The sequence below is a fragment of the Sebastes fasciatus genome, chromosome 21 (assembly GCF_043250625.1).
Source record: "Sebastes fasciatus isolate fSebFas1 chromosome 21, fSebFas1.pri, whole genome shotgun sequence".
Lineage (NCBI taxonomy): Eukaryota > Metazoa > Chordata > Actinopteri > Perciformes > Sebastidae > Sebastes > Sebastes fasciatus.
In genome coordinates, this window is record NC_133815.1 from 18369901 (window position 1) to 18395301 (window position 25401).

At 41.5% G+C, this 25401-nt stretch overlaps 1 protein-coding gene across 1 annotated transcript in view; it reads left to right on the forward strand.

Moving 5' to 3' along the window:
* The first annotated feature begins 853 nt into the window (after window positions 1-853).
* mkxa (mohawk homeobox a) overlaps window positions 854-25401 on the forward strand; it is a 31941-nt gene continuing 7393 nt past the window's right edge. Inside the window, exons 1-5 of the mRNA XM_074621790.1 lie at window positions 854-996; window positions 2864-3128; window positions 6134-6293; window positions 9582-9735; window positions 13302-13736. Coding sequence (XP_074477891.1) covers window positions 2947-3128; window positions 6134-6293; window positions 9582-9735; window positions 13302-13736 — 931 coding nt within the window. The 5' untranslated portion in view covers window positions 854-996; window positions 2864-2946. The remainder of the gene's footprint in view (window positions 997-2863; window positions 3129-6133; window positions 6294-9581; window positions 9736-13301; window positions 13737-25401) is intronic.

Sequence of the window (25401 nt, forward strand, 5' to 3'; positions counted from 1 at the left end):
CTGCAGGAGACTTCGTAGCTCTGAGAATATCTAGTGAATGTACAGTGGATGTTCCCGTGTCTTGTGAAGTGACCCGGCTCCGCAGCAAGAAACGTTATCGTCTCCGACCGGGTGCCAGTGTCTCCCTCCAACAGCGCTCGGAGACGATAACGTTTCTCGTTTCTGGCTTTTCCTGCTTCAGCCCCGGAGGCTGAAGCAGGAAAAGCCAACACTAGGATCAGCCGTGATTCATGGAGAGACCTTTGTCTGGTCAGCTAACATTACTGCCAAGCAGGTGAAATATAGAGTGATATTGTGGTTTTAGCTGACGTGTGTCGCCTCACTGTTTTGAGCGATGCTCGTTCATGTCTATTTAGAGCGAGCACTAGCGCGAACGTGAGCAACAGGACGCTGACTTTCGTTGAATTAACGGCCACAGGTGTCGCTGTTAACAAGCATTTCTGATTCTTACAAACAGTCCCTTTAAACCTTTGTAAAAGGTGTCTTTATTATATAAAGTGGTTGCAAGACTGATAACAAGAAAGAAACATAATAAATTCCAGATAAACCCCTGAAGGCATCATTAGCTCTGTGAGGAGAAGGAGATGTTTTCCCATGTCTGGACACATTTGTTTCAAGAAAAGTAACATCTTCAGACTCCACCATGGACTCACTGATTCAGACAGCCTACTTTCTGCAGCTCTCTCTCTCTCTCTCACTCACTCTCTCTCTCTCTCTCTCTCCTCCTCTCTGCTGGCCGCGGCCCCAGAACCGGCCTAAAGCATCCACAGTATGTTCGCAGGCTCGGGCCTCGTACTAGGAAACATGAGCAGGGTGACATATTCAGAGTCCCGGGCGGTGAGGAGCAGGCCGAGGGATAAAAAGCGGAGGAGGAGACGGAGGTCCGTGTGGTTTGAGCTCAGGATCTCAGGACGGGAACATGTGAGCAGGGAATGGGAGACTGGAAACAGGATTATTGTTCTACACAGCAGAAGAGAGACGCAGGAGGGGAAACAGGTAAAACTGACTGAGACACACTGAAAGGTTGTTTTATAGGAGCTTTGACATGGTAGTCAGGTTTATTAAGGGCTGGAATCAGGGATATAGTGAAGGATAAACCACTTTACCCAACTTTGAATGGGCAGTATGAGTTTACACTGCTCTTTTATTCTGAAATTAGTTTTATAGATATAATATATAATATGGATTTAAATCCACTGCAAGTATGATGTTTTTGTTTATTTCACCACTACATGGTCCTGTAAGGCTACATATGTGGCAGCAGGGTGCTGATGGTGCGTCTTTTCAATAAACCTCTGCAGAGACATTTCAGTATGAGTTTACATTATTCTGAAATTAGTTTTTATAAACGACTAAATATAATATATAATATGGATTTTAAATCCCCTGCAAGTATGACACAGGGTGTCTCTGTTCCTCAATAAGACATTTATAGTGATATCATGATATTTTGTGGTGTTTTATTATCTTGTATATTGTTGTCTTATAAGAAGAGCAGTACGTGGCTTTACTTTAACTACACTGAGTTTCTGATTTGGGACTTTAGAATATATTTATTTCTAATCTCCCATTTTCTATTCCTGCTGTGATGCTTTTTATATAGCTTCCTCTGGACTTGTTTCATAGCCCTATTCTGTAAAGGAAAACCAGAAGTATAATTTCAGTTTCTTTGTCAGTCCCTTGTATGATCTTTTTGTTTATTTCACCACTACATGGTTCTGTAGTAGACTACATATTGTGTGGCAGCAGGGTGCTGATGGTGCGTCTAGATTCAATAATCAACCTCTGCAGAGACATTTCCACATTGAAAAGTGAAGAGGAAAAAACAAATTGTCACATTTCTGGAGGGGTTGTTTGTTTTGCATTAAATAATAAGGGAGAGAAAGCAACCAAAATAAAGCATTCAGGGGTTTGTAGAGACATGAGAATAGACAGGACAGACATGATCCAAGATGCTTGAACTGGAATCAAAAGTTAAGTCAAGTTTATTTCTATAGCACATTTAAAACAACATGAGCTGACCAAAGTGCTTTACAGACATAGTACAGAACAAAAACAGGTCAACAGTGCAGACAACAAAATCTCACACATCCACAGACAGAGACCAAGATATAAAATCCATGAGTAAAAGACTCTTATAAAAACTGAAATCTATTTTTTTACAACCCAAAACCACTGGGTCTACTGAGATTTACTGTAGTAAATTATATGTTCTCCATAGTTGTTTGTTGAAAATAAAGTGGAAAATGTATTAAATAGACGAGTGGAATTGTTGTCACTTGTTCTAAGAAAAAATCTGGAGAATAAACAGTCTTGTGATTATTAGGGGTTTTATACTGTGGCATTATTACGCACGAGTCAAATTAAGTGTATTTACCCATATTAGTTATAATGGACCTGCTGTCTGCACTGATAATCATTATTTGCTCCTTTCTGATAACTAACTGATGTTTGGACTTATTAGGCTTCACATAAATCCTTTTGTTATTAATTGGAGTTCCAAATGCGAATGTTTACAAGGAGCGACCTTATAATAATGACGCATCACAACAGCGCAGTTACGCACGATCCGCCTCAGCTAGAGACAGTGCAGGCTGCTTCATTCAGTGTGTTTGCAGCCTATGAGCAGGCATCATCACACACCATCACACACACACACACACACACACGCACACACACACACACACACATAACTCATAATTTATCCGAGAAATGCGTGTGATTTCCAGGAGAAATATTAAGTGCTTATGTGGAGATGTTTTTTTTCTGATGTTCGAGGATTTTTATTCCCAAAGGTGACATTTTTAGTTCACCACCACATCACAGTTTAAGTATATGTAAAGATTATTTTTTTGTTCCACAGGAGAGACGAGGGGACACTGTGACAAAAACCCGAGGAGATTTCTTTTTTTCCTTTTTTAATTTTTGCCAATATCTGGCCCAAAGATGAACACCATCGTGTTTAACAAGCTGAGCAGCCAGGTCCTGTTCGAGGAGAAGGCGAAGGAGGTGGAAATGAGCAGCAGAAACTATCTAGAAGTCATCGACGGGCAACATCCAGACCTCCTCTCCTCCAGCAACCAGACCATCATCAGAGACAACCAGGCCATCAGACACAGGAGGAGTGGGTATGTGGAGAACTTTCTGTTACACTTTTAGAATCAGAATCAGAATCAGAATCAGAATGGTGTTTATTAAGTGGCTACATGGTTGCAGTCAGAATCAGAATCAGAATCAGAATCAGAATCAGAATCAGAATCAGAATCAGAATAGTGTTTATTGCCAGGTGTAAGAGGTATACACTAGGGAATTTGCTTTGGTTTTGTTGGTGCAAGTAAACTGTATAATAACAAAAGAATAGATAAAAACGTTAGAATAAAAAATAAGAATAAAAAAAATTGAAATTCTACCAATTTACAATATACAAAATAAGCTATAAACAAAAATAAACATGATATAAACAGATGCAATGTGTGGCTTTTATTAACACGTGGATTAACTGATGGAGAACACCTCTATTTCATGGTTATTTCTCTCAGCATAAGTTAACACACCAAGAGAGTGATGGTTTTGTTATAGCAGAGCACCTTGTGCGTAAAATGAAGACCCACTCACACAATTTTCCCACTCACAATGTTGTTTGGTTGCCCAGAAATCATTATAGATATTTAAATCAATTTCCTCCCCACAAACACTAACCATACACTTACGCAACACACACACACTTATCTTTTTTGATATATTTACTGTAGTGTTATTGTTTTTTATTATATATCTTGTCCTAATTGTTTGTTATCACTATTCTGTAGTCATATTATTTCTTTATATTAATCTTGTCTCTCTAGGTGGAGGCTTCAGATAAGCCCAGTGGGGTTTTTTGCCTCTTCCTGCACTTTATATTATTAATTTATTTTTTGTTATGTTGTATAGTCTTAAATTGTGCAAAACAATTAAACAATAAACAAGACAGGATAAGAAATATCAAGCTGAGATATTCTTCTTCTTGGGTCAAAGTCCTATATGATTACATTGGTGATATGCATGAGCCTCCTTGAGTTATAATACATAACTATTAATTACATTTCAGATTGATAAAATAGTTTCTGCAGCTGTGAGTCAATTGCGCTTTTACGCACAAAACTCTGAAAATTCCCACAAGTAAGGTCTTTTATATGTCTAAAACTGTAACTACTTATGCGTCACATCGCAAGGCTGAAGCACAAATTTGATTATCCAGTCCGACCTTTTTTCACGTGGCATTAATGCAACAGGATCTGATGGATCAGGGAATTCATATTTACCCTTATCCCCAAATCTGGTCCTCATTTGGGGTCTTGATGTTCACAGCTAATCTTAAAATTAATAAGTAGGTCAGCCGTGTTCGGCAGCATGTCCTATAGAGGTCTCCCATCTGTTTCCGATAAATACATTTGTCCTTCAACTCTCTGTGTGGTCTACTCAATCACATCGGGGCCCAAGTGTTTTTAAAAATATATGTATAAATAGTTTTGTTTATGTGACAGGGAGCAGGTGTAAGAAACCATCATGTCATTCTATTATTTGTTATGTGCATGTTTATTTGGTGATATCATAGCAGTGACCTTAAGAAGCCTCCTCAAGGAGCAACCTTCAATGATAATAAAGATTATGAGTTAGTGAATTTATGTGACTGTGCAGTGTCACCTCAAAGGAAAGCACCAGTGTTAATGAATAACATTAAAATGATTAAACAGAGGTGTGTGCATGTGTTTCAGTGTTTAAACCAAAGTTGAGAACACGGAGTAAAAAATGTCCTTTCGGATGTTCGTACTGATCTAGATTACAAGGAAAATATTTGTAGAACATGAACCCCAGGCAGACTTGAGGTTAGACTAAAATATGTTACATCTGCAGTCAGTAGTGGAGCTTCTCGGTGAGATAAAGGGAGAAGCGGAGCACAGCACCATACTGACATCTACAGGTTCATAAAACCTGGAGCTAAGGTGAGACTGAGACCTTCACAGAGCAGGAGAACCATCAGTAGACAGACTGGAATGAAAACTGTTAGTAATCCTTTAGGAACTCACAGGGTGTCTCTGTTCCTCAATAAGACATTTATAGTGAAATCATGATATTTTGTGGTGTTTTATCTTGTATATTGTTGTCTTATAAAGAGCTGTAAGTGGCTTTACTCGACACTGAATTTCTGATTTGGGAGTTTAGAATATATATATTTCTAATCTCCCATTTTCTATTCCTGCTGTGATGCTTTTTATAGCGTCCTCTGGACTTGTTTCACAGCCCTATTCTGTAAAGGAAAACCAGAAGTATAATTTCAGTTACTTTGTCAGTCCCTTGTGTGAAAGGCTTGGCTGTGACTGTGACCCGGCTACATTGTTCTCGATCCACTTCTCCTGGGTGTGAAATGTTAATCTGGCAGAAAAAAAAGAAAAAAAAAAGTGCGTCTGAGCAAAATGTTTTTGTTTGTTTCACTGCAGCGTGTTGGCGGTTTGTGGGACACGCAATGAAAAATAAACAGCGAGTGGCCTTGTATCTCTCTCTCTTTGCCACTGTCTGCCTCAGTCTTGCAATGTCTCACTGTCTTTTTAATCCAACCTCTCTTAGCTTAATTGCAGTGCTCTGGGTGAGAAAATTGCATACTTGTTCACTTTATTTGTCATGACTAACAGATTCAGACAACATGCCTGGTCCACTCAGGACTCCCAATAGCAGCTGCACAACATTGTTTGGTTCACTTCAATAAACAACATAATCCTGTTTCTCTTTTATGGCTTTAGGACCAGCTTTTACTTTAATTTGTAAAATGAGAAATTGAAATCTAGACAACATTTTATCCTGATATAATGAACTCATGATGTTACTGTTAAATACAGAATGGGTTCATGTCAAATCATCCGTCTTGCACCTGTGAAGAAAGACTAAATCCTGCATGTTTATTTGTTGGCAGATTATAAATTAAGTAATTTGTAAAAAGAATAAATGTGCTAGACAGAAAAGAACAAACAATCCAGGTATAGATTAAATAAAATCCTCCAAAATGTGTCCCATTAATCACATACAGATGGCGTATCTAGGTTTTATGTGTACATTTATGTAATATCTTCCTGACATTATTCTACGTGCTCCTCCACAGGGGTCGTCCCAGCGGCGGTAAAGTGCGGCACAAGCGTCAGGCTCTGCAGGACATGGCGCGGCCGCTCAAGCAGTGGCTCTACAAGCACCGGGACAACCCCTACCCCACCAAGACGGAGAAGATCCTGCTGGCCCTTGGCTCGCAAATGACCCTGGTGCAGGTGAGTCTACTTTCTGGTCTTGTCAGATGAGAAAAAAAAAGAGAAAAAGTGTGATCAGTGAAGGAGAAAAGTGAAATTTGATTTCTGTGGTTGAGTTTCTGTCTAAAAAGTGGATTTTGACTTGCATTCGCAATTAGCAGGCTGTGAGTAGAAAGTGTTTTTACATCTTGAGCTGTTTATTTTACAGCTCTCGTGCAGTAGTGGTTGATGTTATTTCTAGTTTCTTCCAAATGCAACAGTAGGCGATTCTGTTCATCTTTTTTATTTCACTCAAATGTGACAAAATGTCTGTAAATCAAATTTGGAGTTATATAAATCAGTGGTTCCCAACCTTTTTGACCCCTGACCCCTCTACTTGATCACTCTCGTTATGTGAACAAAAAGTGATTTTCTTATATTGTCAATTTTAGAGGCACAAACAGGAAACACTTCAGAATTTCACAAGAAAATCTAGAAAAATAAACTTAATTTTGTGTAGCAAAAATGTATTTTCTTCTTAGTTCTCCTTTGGTTTGTCTCTAAAATCCTCAAATTTATTGGTCCTGACCCGCAGGTTGGGAACCACTACTCTAGGTTTAGTTATACTGTAGTTCTGATATTCTTATATGCTATTGCACCCTCTACTGATAATACAAGAGCACAGTGGACAGCTTGACTGTAGCGACTGACAGACTGGCCACCGAGAGGAAAACCCAGTGGCGAATACGAGTGTGTTTTGTGTCTGGCGCTCGCAGCTGTGTGTGTACAGTATCATCTGGCTGACAAGGTCACTGATATGGCCTCAGAACGTCTGCGGCGGCTTTTTCGGGCCGCCGGCCACGCTGCTTAATCTGGTTCTCATTTAGGGAGCCTGATGGAGCTGTTTGTTTTGGTGAGGGCGAGTGGAGTGCAGAGAGGAATGCTTTGTATTGGACACCGGGATGCTGGGCTGCGAACACACACACGCTCGCACAACCTCACACACACACACGCATACGTTTAAGCTGACACCCAAATACCAGCAGCAGGGTCAAAGGTCAGTGGATGAGGGTGATGACAGGCAGGTTAATTATTTTCACCACATTTTCCAACATGGAGGAGTTTCTTCTTCTTCTGTGGGTACATTTGTGAATTTTTTTTTTCTTTTTACCTTATTTTTTTTTTTTATCATCCTTTGATTTTCTGTTGATTCAGTTTGTTTTGCTGAGACGATTAGTCGACTAATTGAATACTTGATCGACAGAAAATCGCCAAAAGTTGTTATAATCGATTCATCGCTTAAGTCCTTTATCATGTAAAATGTCTTTACATTTTGTTTCAAATGTGAGAATATGCTAAGAATATTAGTATATGCAAATATAAATGACATAAAAATGGAATATCTTTTGGGTTTTGGACTAATGGTGAGACAAAACAAGTGAGTTAAAGACATCACCTTGAGTTCTGGAAACGTGTGCTGGGTGTTTTTCACTATTTTCTGACATTTTATTGACTAAAAAATTAATGGATTATTGGAAAAAAAATCAACAAATGTCTCAGATTCGGGCTGTCAATTGATTAAAATATTAAATTGTGATTAATCGCATGATTGTCCATAGTTAATCCTAATAATTGCAAATTAATCAAATTTTTCATCTGTTCAAAATATACCTTAAAGGGAGATTTGTCAAGTATTTAATACCCCAAACTGCCCCAAACTGCATGTGATTATCATAAAGCGGGCATGTCTGTAAAGGGGAGACTCGTGGGTACCCATAGAACCTATTTTCATTCACATATCTTGAGGTCAGAGGTCAAAGGACCCCTTTGAAAATGGCCATGACAGTTTTTCCTCGCCAAAATGTAGCATAAGTTTGGAGCGTTATTTAACGTCCTTTAACGACAAGCTAGTATGACATGTTGGTACCAATGGATTTTCTAGTTTCATATGGTATCAGTATATTCACTTTAGCTTTAAAACTGAGCCCGATACAACCTAAAAATGCCAAGTAATGTGTTAAAGAATTAGTGGCGTTAAAACGAATGTGTGTTAACGTCTTATTATCGTGTTAACTTTGACAGCCCTAATTCAAATATGAAAATAAATGTTAGTTGCAGCCCAAGGTGTCATTCTTTTTACTGCCTGTGGAGCCTAAGGACTACCCAGTTCTTCCACTGTTTAGTCCAATAATGTAGAATGCATCACTTCCTTTGCATTTTCCCCTGGAGACACCCACCTGGCACCAGGTGTTTAAAAGTAACTAAATCTGTCATGTTTTAGCAAAAACAGCCCAGTTTTTCCATCCAAACATTGTAAATTATTTCTTTAAAGTTTGTGAATAATACTTCGGTGCCATCTCTCCATCACAAATCCCTCGGCGTGCCTGCATGCCGTCTCCTCTACGGTACATACAGTACAGACAGTCCACGGGTGAAGGAGCTGGTTTGGCCCCCTTTTTTAATCTCTCTGGGTGTCATCTGAGCAGGCGTGCCATCCCTTCCTCTCTCTCCTCTCACCCCATTGACAGCCGTCTTTCCTCCAGTCCTCATTAGCGGGGGCCGTCCCACGCCTCGCCTCGCCTTGCCTCGTCTCACCTCGCCTCCCCTCCGGGCCAAGCCACATGTACGAGATGCCGCCTTCCCCCCGGAGTGCCACAGCGCTGGGCTCGACACAAAGGGATGTGGGATGGTCCCAGTTAACGAGAAACGCGATACTGGAAGAGGGGATCAGAAAAATAAGTACTCTAGCATAAGGCCCCCGTCCCAGCCCCTTCATAAGCCGCTTGAAGTCTATTGAGCATGAAAAGTTATTCTAGTATAACATCTAATGGTCTCCCTTCCCAGTGAAAGGAAGAGCGCCGGCTCAAGTGTCTTTTTTATTGCGTCTTGAAGACAGTGTTGGAAAATATGTATTATTGAAGGGAGGCTGTGCGAGTCCAGAATAAGCACGGGGGACGCACATCTCGGTCGGAACATTGGTTAATGAAACGTTTCGTTCGCTGGCCGTTGGGCATTTGGAGGGTGTTGAATGTTTCTACATGGCGTTGATACAGAAAAGATGCATGCTGGGGTGTCTCTCTGGAGCGTCTGGGATGTTTCTTAAATCTGTTCCAGATAGAGAGCTGCTCTGCAACCTGACTCTGTCTTTTGCTGTCTTCGGTCTCTCTTGGTTTTTCTGAATGAGGCTGATGGGAGGCAGAGACCAGACGTTTTCATAGTCCAGTCTTTGTTTTGCTATGGATGTGCGAGGCGTTTGGAATCCAAACAATAACATATGTTTCTATTTGCTTCGTCTTCCCCACTTCCTTCTATTTCTCTTTTTTCTCTCAGGTGTCCAACTGGTTCGCGAATGCCAGGAGGCGACTGAAGAACACGGTGCGGCAGCCAGACTTGAGCTGGGCGCTGAGGATCAAGCTCTACAACAAGTACGTCCAGGGCAACGCCGAGAGGCTGAGCGTCAGCAGCGAGGACAGCTGCTCAGACGGTACGGCAGCAACTCTTTCTCTCTTCCAACTTCCATTCAAAGTTAAAAGAGGATAATTCACAAACCTCACTGTGGCCCCAGACCCTCACACTCACTTTCACTGTATAGCAGGGGGCTGCTGCTCATTTGACTAAGTGCAATTTTTTTATACTCTATATATATTAGGGCTGTCAAAGTTAACGCGATAATAAAGCATTAACACAAATTCGTTTTAACGCCACATTTAAAGGCATTAAACAGGCTCAGTTCTACAGCTAGAGAGATACTGGTGTCATATCAAACTATAAAATCTAAAGAATCCATTGGTACCAACCATTGCATTGAGCTCTGACATCTCCATTAATAAATATATACATACATTTGCATAAAGCAGCATATTTGTCCACTCCCATGTTGATAAGAGTATTAAATACTTGACAAATCTCCCTTTAAGGTGCATTTTGAACTGATAAAAAATATGCAATTAATCTGTGATTAAATTACATTTGTGACTAAATATATTTCGATACGATAGCGATTGACAGCCCTAATATATATATATCTGTTTCTCTTTTTCTCTCTCACACACACATACAAGCTGCCTCTCTCTCCCGTTCATGTCTAGAAGATAAGTCTCACAAGAGTTTTTGCACGTTTTCACAACTTTGGGGTTACCTTCTACACCTTCTCTCGCCTGAAGCAGTTTTAGACCCGGGGCCTAATAGTGGGTTAATTCAGCAATGCATATGATCCTTCATTAATTGCACTAAAAATACTTATAAACATTGTAAATATCATTATTTATTGAGCACCACAGCAGTGTTAGTTATCTGATTTTTATCTTTGACCTTTGACCTGTTATGGTTGCTTGTAATGTGGTTATTCTTCAGTTCTCTTCTATTGATATTTGCTCTAGAGATGAAACCAAAAGCTACATCACACAATCTACATCTGAGTCTGAGTGATTTCATTTGTTTAATTGGCAGGATTTAACACAGCTATCCATTTTATAAGCACGGTGGAAATCTTTTCCATTTGCGTAACTGCTCTATCCATCTATCTGACGGCTGATCACATCAACTTCAGTTATAAGTTATAAGTTGGTCCCGTACCCTGGTGTGAACCTCATGCTCTTTGTACACAGTGACCGAGGATAATCTCCTTACATCATGCTTCTTGTGCCCCACGAAATTCAAATCTAGAATTATGACATGAAGCGAAGCCAAAGGTCCGAGCCATGTCCCTCTGTGCGCGTCCTAAAGCGGCCTGGTGCATGCAGGGCCATGTTCTGGGGTGTATATAAATGGCGAGTGTGTGATCCAGCCGAGAGACGCCGAGGCCGGCGGGCCCGCGACACGCTGTCATTAAGACACCCCGCTGAGCCGACCTCTGTCTCCCAGCCTGCAATTGAAAAGGAGCAGCTCCTCTGTCAAGCCGTGTATTTACAGCGACTGCCTGCACTGACGGCACTGAAAACATGGTCAGGGAGCACCAAAAAAATATGAAACATACATACTCACGCAGTGAGAGAATGAACAGAAAGGAAGAGCGCTGCGGTGTCAGTGATCTCTAATTAAATTTTTTCGGCTGAGCGTGTGGCTGACAGAGGAATGTGCGCATGGTGTTTGCATTGTGTCCGCCACAGGCCACTGTACCACCGGAGGCTCTGTATATCTCCCTGACTCTTCTCCCTGTCACATTATGGTTATGAAGCTATCCGCAGCCTGCTCCCACTTCTGACCCATGCACTAAAAAGCCCTCCATTATGTTTTTAAGCCTATGCTTTTGTTCCAGAGGCTATTTACGGGGCCAGGTCTGACCCCACTGACTCGGCCTATACATTCCTCTTACTGTCCTGAAATGGTCCAGCTTGTTTTGGAGCTACAGTAGGGAGAAAATGCTGTTTTTTTTGCATGGGATCTGGAGCGGACACGCTGTCATGTACTGTAGGTGTTGAAAAAGGAAGTTTTATTTAAAAAGGTGGCAGACCTAGAGGTAAAAGGAACGCTATTATGGGATTATAATGATTCAATGTATTATCGCTGGTGTGGTTTCACAGGAGATGCTGAAGAACTCGCTGTACTGCAAGGAGAGCAAGTACGCTACCTCCATGTGTTTCTGATAAATGGGAGCTATAATTTAAATTTGGCCCAGACTGAATCAAAACTTCCAACCTGCCCAAATTACAAAATTACAGTCTTGGCAGGGACAGTATCTCGAGTGAACTTCTCCCTGATTTCCCCCCCTGCCAGAGGATATCTGGTTTTTCAGTACAGTGTTTTATCTCCCCCCCCTCCGCCCCCCTTCCTCCCCTTTCTTTCATCAGGTAGGGACCTTTTGCTTTAATTCAATCTCTCCGGCTGCACAGCGCCCTGGAAATGATTTATTTCTGCAGGGGAATAGAGGGGCAATGTGGTCTTGATGGAGAGGAAATAGGCTACCATCCGTTATGGTTTGGTAATGCCTCTTAAGTCTCGGCTCTGGGCTTTCTGCTCTTGAGGCGATGCCAACAGGAGGGCAGGAGCGCCAGGTTGAAATCTCCCTGCCCTGGTATTTAGATTCAAGATTAGCTCAGAATAACCAGACTGTGAGTCAGTGGGGATGAACATGCAGAAGTTAGTTCGATTTAAACCGGAGACGCATTTTACTGAAGAATATGCGTGTGATTGCGCACAGAGGACGATTGGCATGATTTTTTTGCATGATGTTATAGTCATTTGAAAATGAATTAACCTTTATGTATTGGCAGTGTGCAATAATATGCATTTAAAATGTAATATATAGAGTATACAGCATATAGGTGCTGTGTTATAAATACAATGGGGCTGAATGGGCCTCCTTTGGCTTTAATGCATTACATAACTAATAAACTGTACATGTCGTAATTTTTAGCTTATGTACAGTTAATCAGTGTTCAATAATGAACATTTTGAATGGAGTTTGTACTGTATACATGTGCTGAGATATAAGAACATTGGATGTCTTTAGAGACTGCTTTTAAAAGGTGGGGCCATCTGTGATCTGCAGAAACCTAAGTCAGGTCACGAGAGAAAAAGTTTTTAGAAGGGCTTGGAAAAATAGCATTTTGACACTAAAACATACATACTTTGACCAAAATGTGAATGTTCGGATTTGAATACATAAGGAACACCACTGTGAAGCTACAGAATGATATAAAAACCTAAAAAATAATAATAACGGACCTGCCCTTTAACTATTACGAAATTAGTTTTATTGCAACAGTTAAGTTATTAACTTACTATTAATCAATAAGAAAAAGCATCCACTCGTCTACAAAGAATGACACACAATTTGACATAAATTAAATGTGTTTAAAGATAGACAGATAAGATCTATAAGATATTAACGCAAGAAACTACATACAATTATGTACATATCGATATATGAACAGTATGTGTAGGTTTTTGAGTTCCAGGTGAGCAAAAAAGGCACAGGTAGATAAAAGCAGGAAGAAACATGCAATACAATATAAGTGTGAATGATTAAAACTAGGAAAGATGCCGTTTGCTTTGGAAATTTCTGCATCTAAATGATTTTTTTCTGATTTCCCCTCCTTGATGGCGTAGACGGGGACAACCCTCAGAGGACACAGAGCAGCCCCGAGCAGCTCAACAAGCCCATGTACCAGAGCGTGATCAAGAAGGAGGGCTCCTCCATGGTTGGCATGGGAATGGGCATGGGCATGGGCATGGGCATGGGCATGGGCATGGCCATGGGTATGGGCATGAGCATGGGCATGGGCATGAACATGAGCATGGGCATGGGAGCGGGGCTGCGCTCGGCCGCCTCCCTGGCCGAGGACTACGTGTCTCCGCCCAAGTACAAGAGCAGCCTGCTGCACCGCTACCTGAACGACTCGCTGCGCCACGTCATGGTGGCCAACGCCGTCATGGACGCCCGCAAGAGGAACCACTCCGGCTCCTTCAGCTCCAACGAGTACGACGACGAGCTGCTCTCGCCGTCTTCCTCCGAGGCCGAGGCGAACTTTGTTTATCGGGCTGGTAAGTAGCCACATTTCTTGCATTCTTTCCCTTCAAGAGTCTCCCTCGCACACACGACATCCTTCACTTTTGTTCTTTCTCGTCCCCCCTCCATCTGCACATTTTGTTTTAATTCCTGCAGCTGGTCCATTATTTCCAACTGTCTGTCTTTCTCTATATTACACTGCTGCTGTCTGCTCACACTTTCTTCCACCTCCCTGCATTTGACATGATGTTTGGTGTTGCCAAATGCGACTACTGAAATGGAGATGCAGTCAAGAGGGCCCCGAGCTTTTAAAAAATATATTTGCGTCAGGCCCAGTGTGTCCAAAACACTCTAACACACATTCAAATATGCAGAGCAGAGGAGCTCATGTACTGTCACTTCACACAAGAACACGGGCTGTCTCTCACCCACTCCAGCCGAGCAGAGAAGGAATTCCCCCCAGCCAGCTCCCCGACCAGGCTTTAGCAGGCCAGACACAACAAGGCCATGTGGAACATGCTCACTTTCAGACTACTGTTTGGCACGCCTTTGATCCTGCCATGAGGTCCCGCTGAGAGAGCGGGGGCAAGGCAAATGGGCGGTGTGTTTGTGTGTCGGCAGACCGCGTGTGTGTGATCCGTAGAAAGCATGCATATCTTTTTTTTAGATGGAAGGAGTATCACCTTTAAAGAAAAGTAATAACAAAAAAATACTGCAAAACAAAGTCCAAACTCTCAATATAGGCCACACTGTTCTGGTATTCGGACTCATATAGCTCTCTCTCGTCAGAAACAGTTATTTTCGGTCATTCATTTTTCTGCAGAATGAAAAACACATTCCAGCAATGAAGTGTTTCTTTGATTTTGTCAAAGCTACAGCTTTATTGTCCCTTTTTTTGTTGTTTCTGTTTCTGGGTTTTGACATCTACCGGAAGGAAATAATCCTTTAAGAAATGTCGCCTTATGGACTTTATTACTGGCACGTGTTTTTGTTCTTATTTAAGCGTCTTTGTTGTGCTCCAGTTCATTTCAAGCTTGACTCAACATTGTGAACTTTTCAAAATCATTGACAACCAACTAAAGGTGAAAAGAAAAATATGGCACAACTTGAGTAGATGTAAATACAGATAAATGGGATGTATTCACTGGAAAATATACAAGAATATATTACAACTAATTAATAGTTTATCATTAATTTAATATAAATTAGGGCTGTCAATCGATTAAAATGTTTAATTGTGATTAATCACGATTGTCCATAGTTAATTGCAATTAAGTTTTAACGCAACTTGCGATTTTTACCTCGTAGCGGTCTCAGTTTTAAAGCTATGAGTTAAATTCTTGTGACTTGAAATGATAGAATTACTCAAAAGAAGCATCATCAGTATATTAGTGGACTTCCCAGCATGCTTTGTTTGAGGGTTAAAACTCTCATAGAGACATAATGTGAAGAAGAAAATACGTGATGGAAACTTGTGTCCTGTGTCCTGTTTTGTTAACACAGTTACCGGGATGTTATATTTGTCTTAGGCAGCAGGGAAACTAGTGTTTTTAAGTCGAACCAGCTTAAAATGTTTCACAGTGATGTAATTGATCTTCTCCGAACTGTGAATGTACCTTGCAAAAGCCTTCACAACACTTCAGCTCGCAACTAAGCTGCGAACAATCAAGGTCAGATCTGTCCGAGTTCTTCTCTTCAGCTGAGAACACTGACTCTTTGTTCAGGCGGACTTCACAAGCAATAGTGATGTTTTCACTTTCTGATGGGCAGCACCCGGAGGGGGGTGGGTTCGAAGGTGTAGGTGACGGAGTGACGGAGGCTTTGTGCGGGTGAAGAGCAGATTTTATTGTGTTCCATTCAAAGCTTATGGACAAATGTGGTTCATATTATCTGAGCGTGGAGGAGGGTGTGTGTTGGGTTTGTATGAAATGCATCAACGGCTGCGACAGTTAAAAATCCTCCCGATTGAAGAACTTGAAACCCTGTGACCTGAACGAACATCAGGCTTTTTCACATCGAGGCACCTGCTGGGACTCACAGATGGAGAAAGAAAGAAAGAGATGGATAGACCAAGTGAGACTAATAACTCCCTCTCTACCACATTTTAATAAGAGAAATCCCTAAAAAAGGATTAATTCACCTGGCCGGCCTGCTGTTTTTAATAGAGAGTAACTATTTTATCTCTATGGTTAATATCATTTCTTGGCGCTGACGTCTCCCTCTTGGATTTCTCGGGCTCTGGCACTTTTACAGAAGTGTTCCTCTGTTACATGCAAGAGAAGCTTTTTGAATCCGCACATGGAAAGTTCTCCGAGGCGGTGTTGACTCATGGGATCGAACACCTGCTGCTGGGGCCCTCCGATGCGATCGCCCAGTTGAACAAACGAAACAAAAGGAAAGTCGAGAAAATTAAATTTTAATTCCACATCTGATCTCGCCGACGCAGACAGAGCAAATGAAAGAGGGAGGCAGAGAGAAATCATTTTAAGCTCGGGTTTGCATCATTTCCTCTGTCGTTTTTTTTCTCTCTCCTGTGGCTGCACATTCCAGATATTTTTGTAGTGAACGCATTCCTCTTTTACAAATAGTTTTATTGTGTTTTATTATAAGAGAAAAATGTTTCCCTGAGTAGCAAAAGTTCACATAAATCTGTACTTAAATCAGTAAAACACAGAGAAAGAAATCCGATTTAAGCTCTGTGAATGTTCCCCTCACTTTTGACAAAATGCCTGACAATTTAGGGAGGAAAAAGAATTTGAGAGAGCACAAACGGTGTCTCTTCGCACATTCTTTCGACGAATCCCCGCCCAAAAAAACGGTCGGGATTGGTCAAAGCGAAAGTGGCGTGCCTGGCAACCATCATCCCATTGGCTAAATGTCCACTAATGGGCCGGTTGGCTGTTGTGGCCGCAGCCTGAGCCCACAGTGTTATCTGTGACTACAGAGGGCAGTCAGACGTGGCAGGAGATGGAGAGTGTAGATTTACCCCAGTGGAAACTGCTGGCTTGAAAGGACTCACACACACTCACACACACACACACACACACACACACACACACACACACACACACACAGTCATGTACCACTCACAAGCCTCATACAAGCACACACATCCAGTATAAACACCCACACGCACACACACCTACAGTCCAAAGCCCTGTGGGGAATTTCATTGAACACAAGGAGCAGTAGAATTCCATCACACATGCCAGGGATTTCATGCCAAATTACCCTTTAATGGGATATTAAATGGCAGGAATCTGGCTCAATGTTTTTCTTCTTGCTCCGTACCAGACTCTCGCCCCGTCCGATATCGTATAGATCATTATACGCCAAATAACTCCCAACGTTTCTGCGGACAGAGACCGAGAGATCTCGGTCAGACGTTTTACACGAGGTTGACACCGGTACGTTTTCTCAGGTTTCTCTCCTTTATGGACTCTGGTTACAGCTGAGTACAGCGGCCTGGTGGTGAGCGTAGAATGCTGGCCAATTCTTCCATTGATGTGGAAAAGCATCAATAGCTGAAAGCAAGTCGGTGGCCACCGGCAAGTTTCCAATAATTAGATTTGAGTGTGCCTCTTTAAAAAGTGCATCTAAATTAAGATGACATTTTTCTGAGCCTACAGCCATGCCAGTAGCTCTGTGAGATAAATGGATGCTAAAATGCTCAGAATGAAAAATGCTAACATCCTGATGTTTAGCACCTTCTTGTGTAACATTTGCTAATTAGCTCTAAACACATGAGTACACATGAGGCAGATGGGAATGTCATTAGTTTTGCAGGTGTTTGGTCATATTTTGGGCACATTTTGACCCCATGATGGTGCTTACATGAAAAGTCAGGAGATCACCAAAGTTATTACGGTTCATTCAAAGCCAAAGGTGGACTAGAATTTGTGCACCCAATTTCAGGGCAATCCATCCAATAGAGTGCCCCAGGGATGACGTACTTTTGTAAGCCAATCGAGAAAAATAGCATCGCCCTGGTTCCCTCAACAAAAAGCCAATGGGATTTTTCCGTTGGGTTTTGGATTATTGCAGAAAATAAGCTCTGTGGCAAATACACTTCTATGATACTTACAAGTTTTGTTCAGCGAGATAATCTTCACAAAGGAACACCACTTATATGATTTTTGGAAGTGTGAATGCAATCGCCAGAAGTAAAAAGCTAACGTTAGGCTATAAACGAACTGCACCACGGTCGCACGAACGCGAGTATACACAACGAGGCCGTAAAGGCGGACGAGTTGGCATGATGACGTTTTGTAGTCTCATTTAGCCACTTGTTTTTAAAGACATAAACAAGCTTTAAAATTCACAAGTGGGGTATTTATTGATGTATTTTATGTTGTAGAACAAAACGTTAAAATCTCTTCAGTTTGTGTTAACCACAGACCTTATTTCAGGCACCTAACTAAAAACCCATTAAAAAAAACCCCATTGATTTCCAGATAATAGCTGGATAGGGATTACTGAAGTTACTAAAATAATTCCGAAGGGAACATGAATATCTGCAACGGCTAAAAAATGGAATTTGTTCATACTGCCAAAACAGGCTAATTATTTACCATTTATTATACCGCATCAACCGACATCTAACATCATAGAATGCAGCAGTCACTTTTATTTTACAGCATTAGATATTTCTAAGTCAAATGCTATCCAACACACAGTTTTCTTAGAACTACATTCAATGAAAACAGCAGTGTTTGACGGCAGCCGCTGGGCCTTTTTCAGAATTAGGTCACAGTGAGCGCCAGACAGTTATTGAATCCTGGAGAGTTCAGTGGCACTTAAGGAGTTTCTGGAGTCGTCCAGGTGAATGGAAGAAAAAGTCATCTTAATGTGGAAAAAAAAAGAATGTTTGGATTTCTTGTCTTGGGGTAGAAATGATAAAAAAGAGATTTCTATCATGACTGTTTTCATATTTTTGACTAACAAGATATACTTAACTGGATTTCCTTTACCGGTTATGTCTCTCTTGTTTCCTCTCTGAAGAGAAACCCAACTGTGATGATTTATGCAGCAGCGTTGTTGAAGGATGGTGGCTGTTGTGTCTGATTCAACACGCTCGCTGACTGATGAGCGGCGGTGTAATTTACTCTAGGCCACAGAGCAACGGGGGAGACAATGCTCGACGCGGGGCCTGCTCGGTGACAATGAGCCACTCCCAGACAGTGATGGATGAGGACTCCTCGTTCTTAGGAATCCAGAGATGTGGATAGACTGGCTAGGATTTGCTCTTTCCACAGTTTCATAGGAAAGGAGAAAGGGAAGACGGAGAGAGGAGGGGGGTTGGGGATGTTGTTCCAAGACAGCCGCTTTTGCCAAGACTCACTGGGTTCAGGTTGGGCTTTAGGAATCAGTGTGGAAGGGATGAGAGGAGGGAGGCACTTGTTCCATCCAGATCTACAGTTGAGTTTCTCCAGCAGTGGCCTGTTGGGAGAATAAAGACAGCATGGTGGCAGTGACTAAGAGACCGTGGTTGGAAGAAGTGAGCGTGTGTGTTGTTGTATTTCTTCTCATAAAGATAGGGAGAAGAGGGAAATCTGTGAGAGCAGTTGACCAGGCCTCACTTTATTAAAGGGCTGTTTTAGCAATAGGATTTGGATTTATGGGTTGGGGTAGAATAGCAATTAAACTGTGGCGAGGGTAAAGCTCTTATGCATATTTTTCATATTTTGTTCTCATTTTTGCATTTACCTATAGTGGTGTCTGGCCATGTAAATTGTTTTTGAATATCCACCTCTGAAAGTTCTTCCAGTGCAATAGAGATGATTGCATTTTATTTGGGCTCCAAACATTTTTATTTTAATTTTAAATTTTAATTTTAAAAACTCAACAGCAAGGTGTCTTTCCAAAAACACAGTAAGCTGCATCATCCAGAGACCTCACTGCCAACTGTTTTCTCTTGTAGAAAACTAGTTGAATCAGGGAACCTTGCTTTTGGCATGCCATTTGTACGTCTTTTAGTCTGTTTGAAATGTATTGTAAATACACCCGGGTAAATATGTTACAGTCAGAACACGTAGAATAAAAAAGTGAGAAAGACTAATTATAGCGGGCGGGAGGGGAGTTGGATGGATCCAACAAACACAGGACTTTAACTGGGAGTTGAGAAGTAACTTTAGTGACGTTTGCGACATGGTTTTTAGTGATGTTAGTCAGTTTTCATTGCTGTAAGCACCACAAATGAAATCCCATTTACCTCAATTGTATTATGCGTGAGGAGGAAATGTGAGAGGCAGCTATCTAATCTACATATCACGAGGGGTATGTTGAATAAATGTGTTGAGTAATTTGGGTGAACTGACCCTTTAAAATCAGTTTAGAGTGAGGACTTAATGTATGTTGCAGATAAGCTTGGGTTACGCAAAGGGTAAGGATTTGGTATGCAATAAATCAAAGCGCCTTAAGTGTAGGCGTACAAACATATTTGTTTATGTATGTAAGAATGTGTTTTGGTGTGTGTGTGCATTAATGCGTTAAAAAAATGAGTGCCGTTAAAATAAATTTGCGTTAACGCGTTATTATCGTGTTAACTTTGACAGCCCTAGTAAAAATAAGAGCACAATGACATAACATACTCTTGAGTCATTTTGCACTCTGTCTGGACATGGTGAGTCCTCGGTGATGTATATGAAAGGCTGTGAAGTGTCGTGCAGGGTGTGGCTGGTCCAACGGTGGGAACGACTGGGAGTTGGCAGAGGTGAGGTATAATCCTGGCATTAAGCTGTGGTGCAGCTTCATGGGAGTGGAAAGGTGGATAAAAACGAAGATGGTGAACCTCTGTCTGTCACTGGAAGATGGGATATTGGCTGGGTGCGAGGCGAACAGAGAAGACAGCACCAGACTGAGACAGTGTTCATTCTAGCCGTCATCCTGCGGGGAAGTGTTAACAGACAAACATCAGGACAGACACTGTTTATACGCAACTCCCTAACATAGAACTGGAATAATGAGCCCTCTCAACCTGATCGTTTTTAAATCATCAGCACGCCAAGGGCTTTTAGACACACACACAATCGGGTCATCAGATTCAGAAAACACAGCTGCCTGCCTAGTCAAGGAAACCGAGCCGCACTGCTGCATAAAACACAAATTGTTTCCACTTTAAAAAAGCCGAGCCGTGTCTAGAACAATAGGCTGCCATTGTGTTCCCACGGGACAGAGGAGAGCTTTAATGAGAGAGCAGAGGTGTGACATAGCGAGGACACGGGACTCACTCTCACACACACAGAAATCCCCCAAGACTAGTGTGAGAGGGCAATTCAACCCACCGCTGAGAAGAATTGCAACATAATGATGCAGTGAGCGCAGCGCAAACATATCATTTGGCCTCCAGCTCCCAAAAAAAAGGATATTTTTGGGGAGTGGAAAACACTTAAAAATCCGAATAATGTTTACTCGCGGTTTCTGCTTCTTTTCCCCTAATGTGTGTGTTTTGTGCACCGCAAACAACAAGCGCTCTTCCCAGAGGATGTCACTGGGAAACCTGTGATGAACGGGGGAAGACTCAGCTCACGTTTTTCGTCTCTTTTGTACCTGTTGTCTCAAAGCATGCGATGGCAGACTCATCTGTTCATCATCAGCGGTGTCGTCGCTCCAGATATGTGTCCCTGTTGTCATGAAGTCACTATTCGGAGCCCTCTGATCCTCTATCGCTGTCTCCTTTTCAATCTTTTGTGATGATCGTTTTCATGCGGTCATCTGTTGTCACGCCAAATCCTGATTCCCGATTCCTCGTGATGAGCCAGTTGGTTCCTTTTTCTGTTTGTCCGTGACACCCTGGCAGTACACAGACATAGGAGAAGACACATACACACTCGCCATGACAACGTATTTACTCCTCTGTCGAGACGCTCTCCTCATTTTGGCTGATTTACGGGGGCCCTGATTACACTCTGTTTACTGGCACTCGTAAACACAATGACATCCTGGCAGCGCTTAAACGTCTCAAACACTGTTATTATTTCTCCATCTTAGCAAGGAGACACAAAGCGTAATCCTCAATGCTGGATCTCGGTTATCTGCCCCGACCGCAGCCACACACACACACACACACACACACACACACACACACATACACCAGTGTGTCATCTGCCGGGCAGACACGGAAAAAAAGCAACACAGAAAAAGAGCGGATGGGAGAGTCATTTTTGGGCAGCAGCTCAGTATCTGTCTGGCTCTGTCACGGCGTGTATGTTCTATTTAATAGTATAAGAGCTAATTATTCAATATTTTTTAAGTGATGCAAGTGTTGTCAGGGCAAAAGGAGAAGGCATTAAATTCATGCCGTGTATGATGTCTTTGGCTAACTGAGTGGAATTGACAGTTTGGTTCTTTGGAGCCGCCGACTCAGACTTCTTCGCCACCCGTAGAGACAGAAAGAGAGAGGGAGAGAAATGGCTGGGAGGGGTAATATAAAAGTAGGGTTGGCAGAGCGCAAGGCAGCGGAGTGCCAAGGCATCTCTAACTTCATTTACAGACTCTTCTTGACATTATAAAAAAGCACAGATCGTTAAAGAAATATGTAAAAAACGGATCTGGATGCCCTAAAGCTGTAAGTGATCGCACCTCATGGTCAAGACTCTGTGGCTTTGGGTTGGTGTCAAATCAAAGATAGCATCAATAGACGTCGCCTGAAGCGTTCGTCACTTCCTTTTCGGTTGAAACCAAAAACCATTGACTAAGGCTCAACTTCAATCCGGCCCCTACACCCTCTCCCTACCTACTTCCACTCCGTTTGAGCGTTCGCGTGGAGGTCCGCCATATTAAGTGCCATCCCAAACCAATTAGCGGTGAGTGGAAATGAGTTATATAACCCTCCAACAGCGAGCTTACATCGATGCCGACTTAACCAGCTGCCTTTTACTGATGACGTGCAACGCCGTTTTGTGTTCATCCTAAAATACGCTCCGCACAAAAATGTAAGTTTCAAGTTCTAAGTTAATACTGCATTTATTTATACTACACATTGAAACTAATTCTTATTTATTAGGGCTGTCAAAGTCAATGCGATAATAACGCGTTAAAGCAAATTCATTTTTAATGCCACTAATTTCTTTAACACATTACCGCAGTGGTGCAGACTCGGAATCTGGGACCAACCATGTCATACTAGCTTGCCTCGAAGGAGGTTAAGTAACGCTCCAAACTTACTTTATGATAATCACATGCAGTTTGGGGCAAGTCATAGTCAAGCCAGCACACTGACACACTGACAGCTGTTGTTTTTTATGCTAAATGCAGTACCTGTGAGGGTTTCTGGACAATATTTGTCATTGTTTTGTGTTATTAATTGCTTTCCAATTATGAATATATACATATATTTGCATAAAGCAAGCATATTTGCCCACTCCTATGTTGATAAGAGTATTAACTACTTGACAAATCTCCTTTTAAGGTTCATTTTGAACAAGCAGATTGCCAAAACAAACAGACATAGAACAATTATGTGATTAATTTGCAATGAATCACCATTAATCATGGACAATCATGCGATTAACTGTGATTAAATATTTTAATTGACAGCACTAATTGTAGTATTTATAATTTACATATTTCTTATTTAAATTTTCTTATAAATTCTCTATATTATATGTTTCTATTCTAGAATGGGAGCAACTGTAATGTAACCCAGAAGCTTGTGAGTGTGACTACAAACGGAGTTCAGTCTGCCACAGAGTGGGAGGGTGTAGGGGCCGTTTTGGAATTGGGCCCAAAAGTAAGCGGTCCATGCAGTCACATGTCTGCACATTCAGTAATTCGACTTTATTTCCGGTAAGCTTCATGACACAGGCGTTGCTGGAGGTAAAGTGTGGCTGCAGGATGAAACGTTTTCTCTCCGGTGCAGAGTTCTGACTCACGTGTGGTGACAGTAAGAAAGTCCTGACTCATCCTCAGACCTCCGCCGGCCGCTTGAGAAATCAAAGGAGCCGCGTAACGACACGATGGTCTGTTCTCATGCTGACCTGTTCTGTGGTAGTACAGGTCAGCAGATTGTCAAGTCTGTGACGCCACTCTGGTTCTCATCAGGTGCTTTAGAGGAAATCGGCTTAGCTCATTTCCTTACTTCAACAATTGAGTTTGGATGTGCGTGTGTTTCCGACTATCTGTCTTTGTTCAGAGGTGGAATAATCTTCTCATTCCGGTCAAAGTAAACGCACCTCCTGCACAGCGATATACAACTTTTTGATTCCACTTACTAATCCTTTATAGAGGGTTTATTAGTTAAACCTAATGGCTTTAGTAATTGTTAATACATCATTTACTTATACTTTATAGATCGGTTATTGAAGCTATTTTTGAGAACAACTTTTGAGTTGCCAGGTGGTTGAAAAGACTTTATCCTCCTCCAGCAGAACATCTGCTTTGTCTTTTTTGCTGCTCTCTATTTATTAAGTCATTTAAAATTTACATTCTGCAGACTTTGTGGATTTTTTCAATGACATTGTAACATTTGTTGATGACTTACTCCTTTTTTTCTGATGACTCATTAGAAAGTGAGGAACTCATTATGCTTTTTGAATGACTATATTACAGTAACATGAGTAACTGCAGACTCTATGTTTTTTTTAGCCTTTATTTATGACACAGTAGCATTTATAACTATAAACTTTACAATTAAAAGTAAGGTTGGTAGTGTTCTTCAAAAACACTTGTTATTAGTTGTAATTCTCTTTACATCTCGACAGTAATCAATAAATCAAATGCTCTGACAAAACAAAAATAGAAAGAAATCTGTTATCTGAGGCTGTCGCAGGACTGTAATAAACCCGTCCAATCATGACATTCAGCCCGAACGTCATGATTGGACGGGCTGCCTACCTGCCAACCTGCCTACCTGTCTACCTGCGTGCACACTCCCCATGTTCTCATTGCGCGTCACCGTAGTCGTTGTTTACGTTCATATTGATAATTTTGGGGGAGTGTCTTTGGAGAGAGGCGTGAAGGGACGGGCTGTCAGCGTTGCCGACTTGGCGACTTTCTGATTAGCTTTAGGAACTTTTGGAGCTCGAGTGCTGCTAGCTACTTTCATTGTATTCAATGTTTTTTTTTGGTTTGGATCATTTTTAAAATCTAGTATACTCTTGCTAGTTTCTCAAAATCCCCGACCCTAGCTTTAATGACTCACCAGCAAAACAGATTTTTCAAATCAGTTACAAACCCTTTATAAAGGGGCAACATATGTGAAAGTGGTACTAACATTTCTTCTTTACTTTTTAAACTTTTCTTTAAAAAATTGACAAATTAACCTTAACTCAAGGCCCAGCGACTAGCTTGTTCTGTAGCTTTCAACCACATGACATGGTCTTCATCAGCAGATGGAGTCAAGTCGTCTTGATGTGATCTAAATATGGAACTTTGATCTCGTGGTGATAGATGCTAGTAGCTTGTATGGTCGCAGAGCTCCAGAAAAAAGCTAGTAAGTGGAGCTTGAGTTGAGAGACATTACATTTATTTAGCTGACGATTTTATCCAAAGCAACTTCCGATAAGTTTATTCAACCATGTGAGTACAACAACAAAAATTGCAAGAATTATGCATGACTCGACTCGCACAAACTATCAAGAACATTCACATTTTGGAAAATACGCTTATTGGCTTTCTGAGAAGATCAATACCAGTCTCATTTAACCCTGAGAAAGAAAGCAAATAAGCACCTTTCCCAAGAATGTCGAACTATTCCTTTAA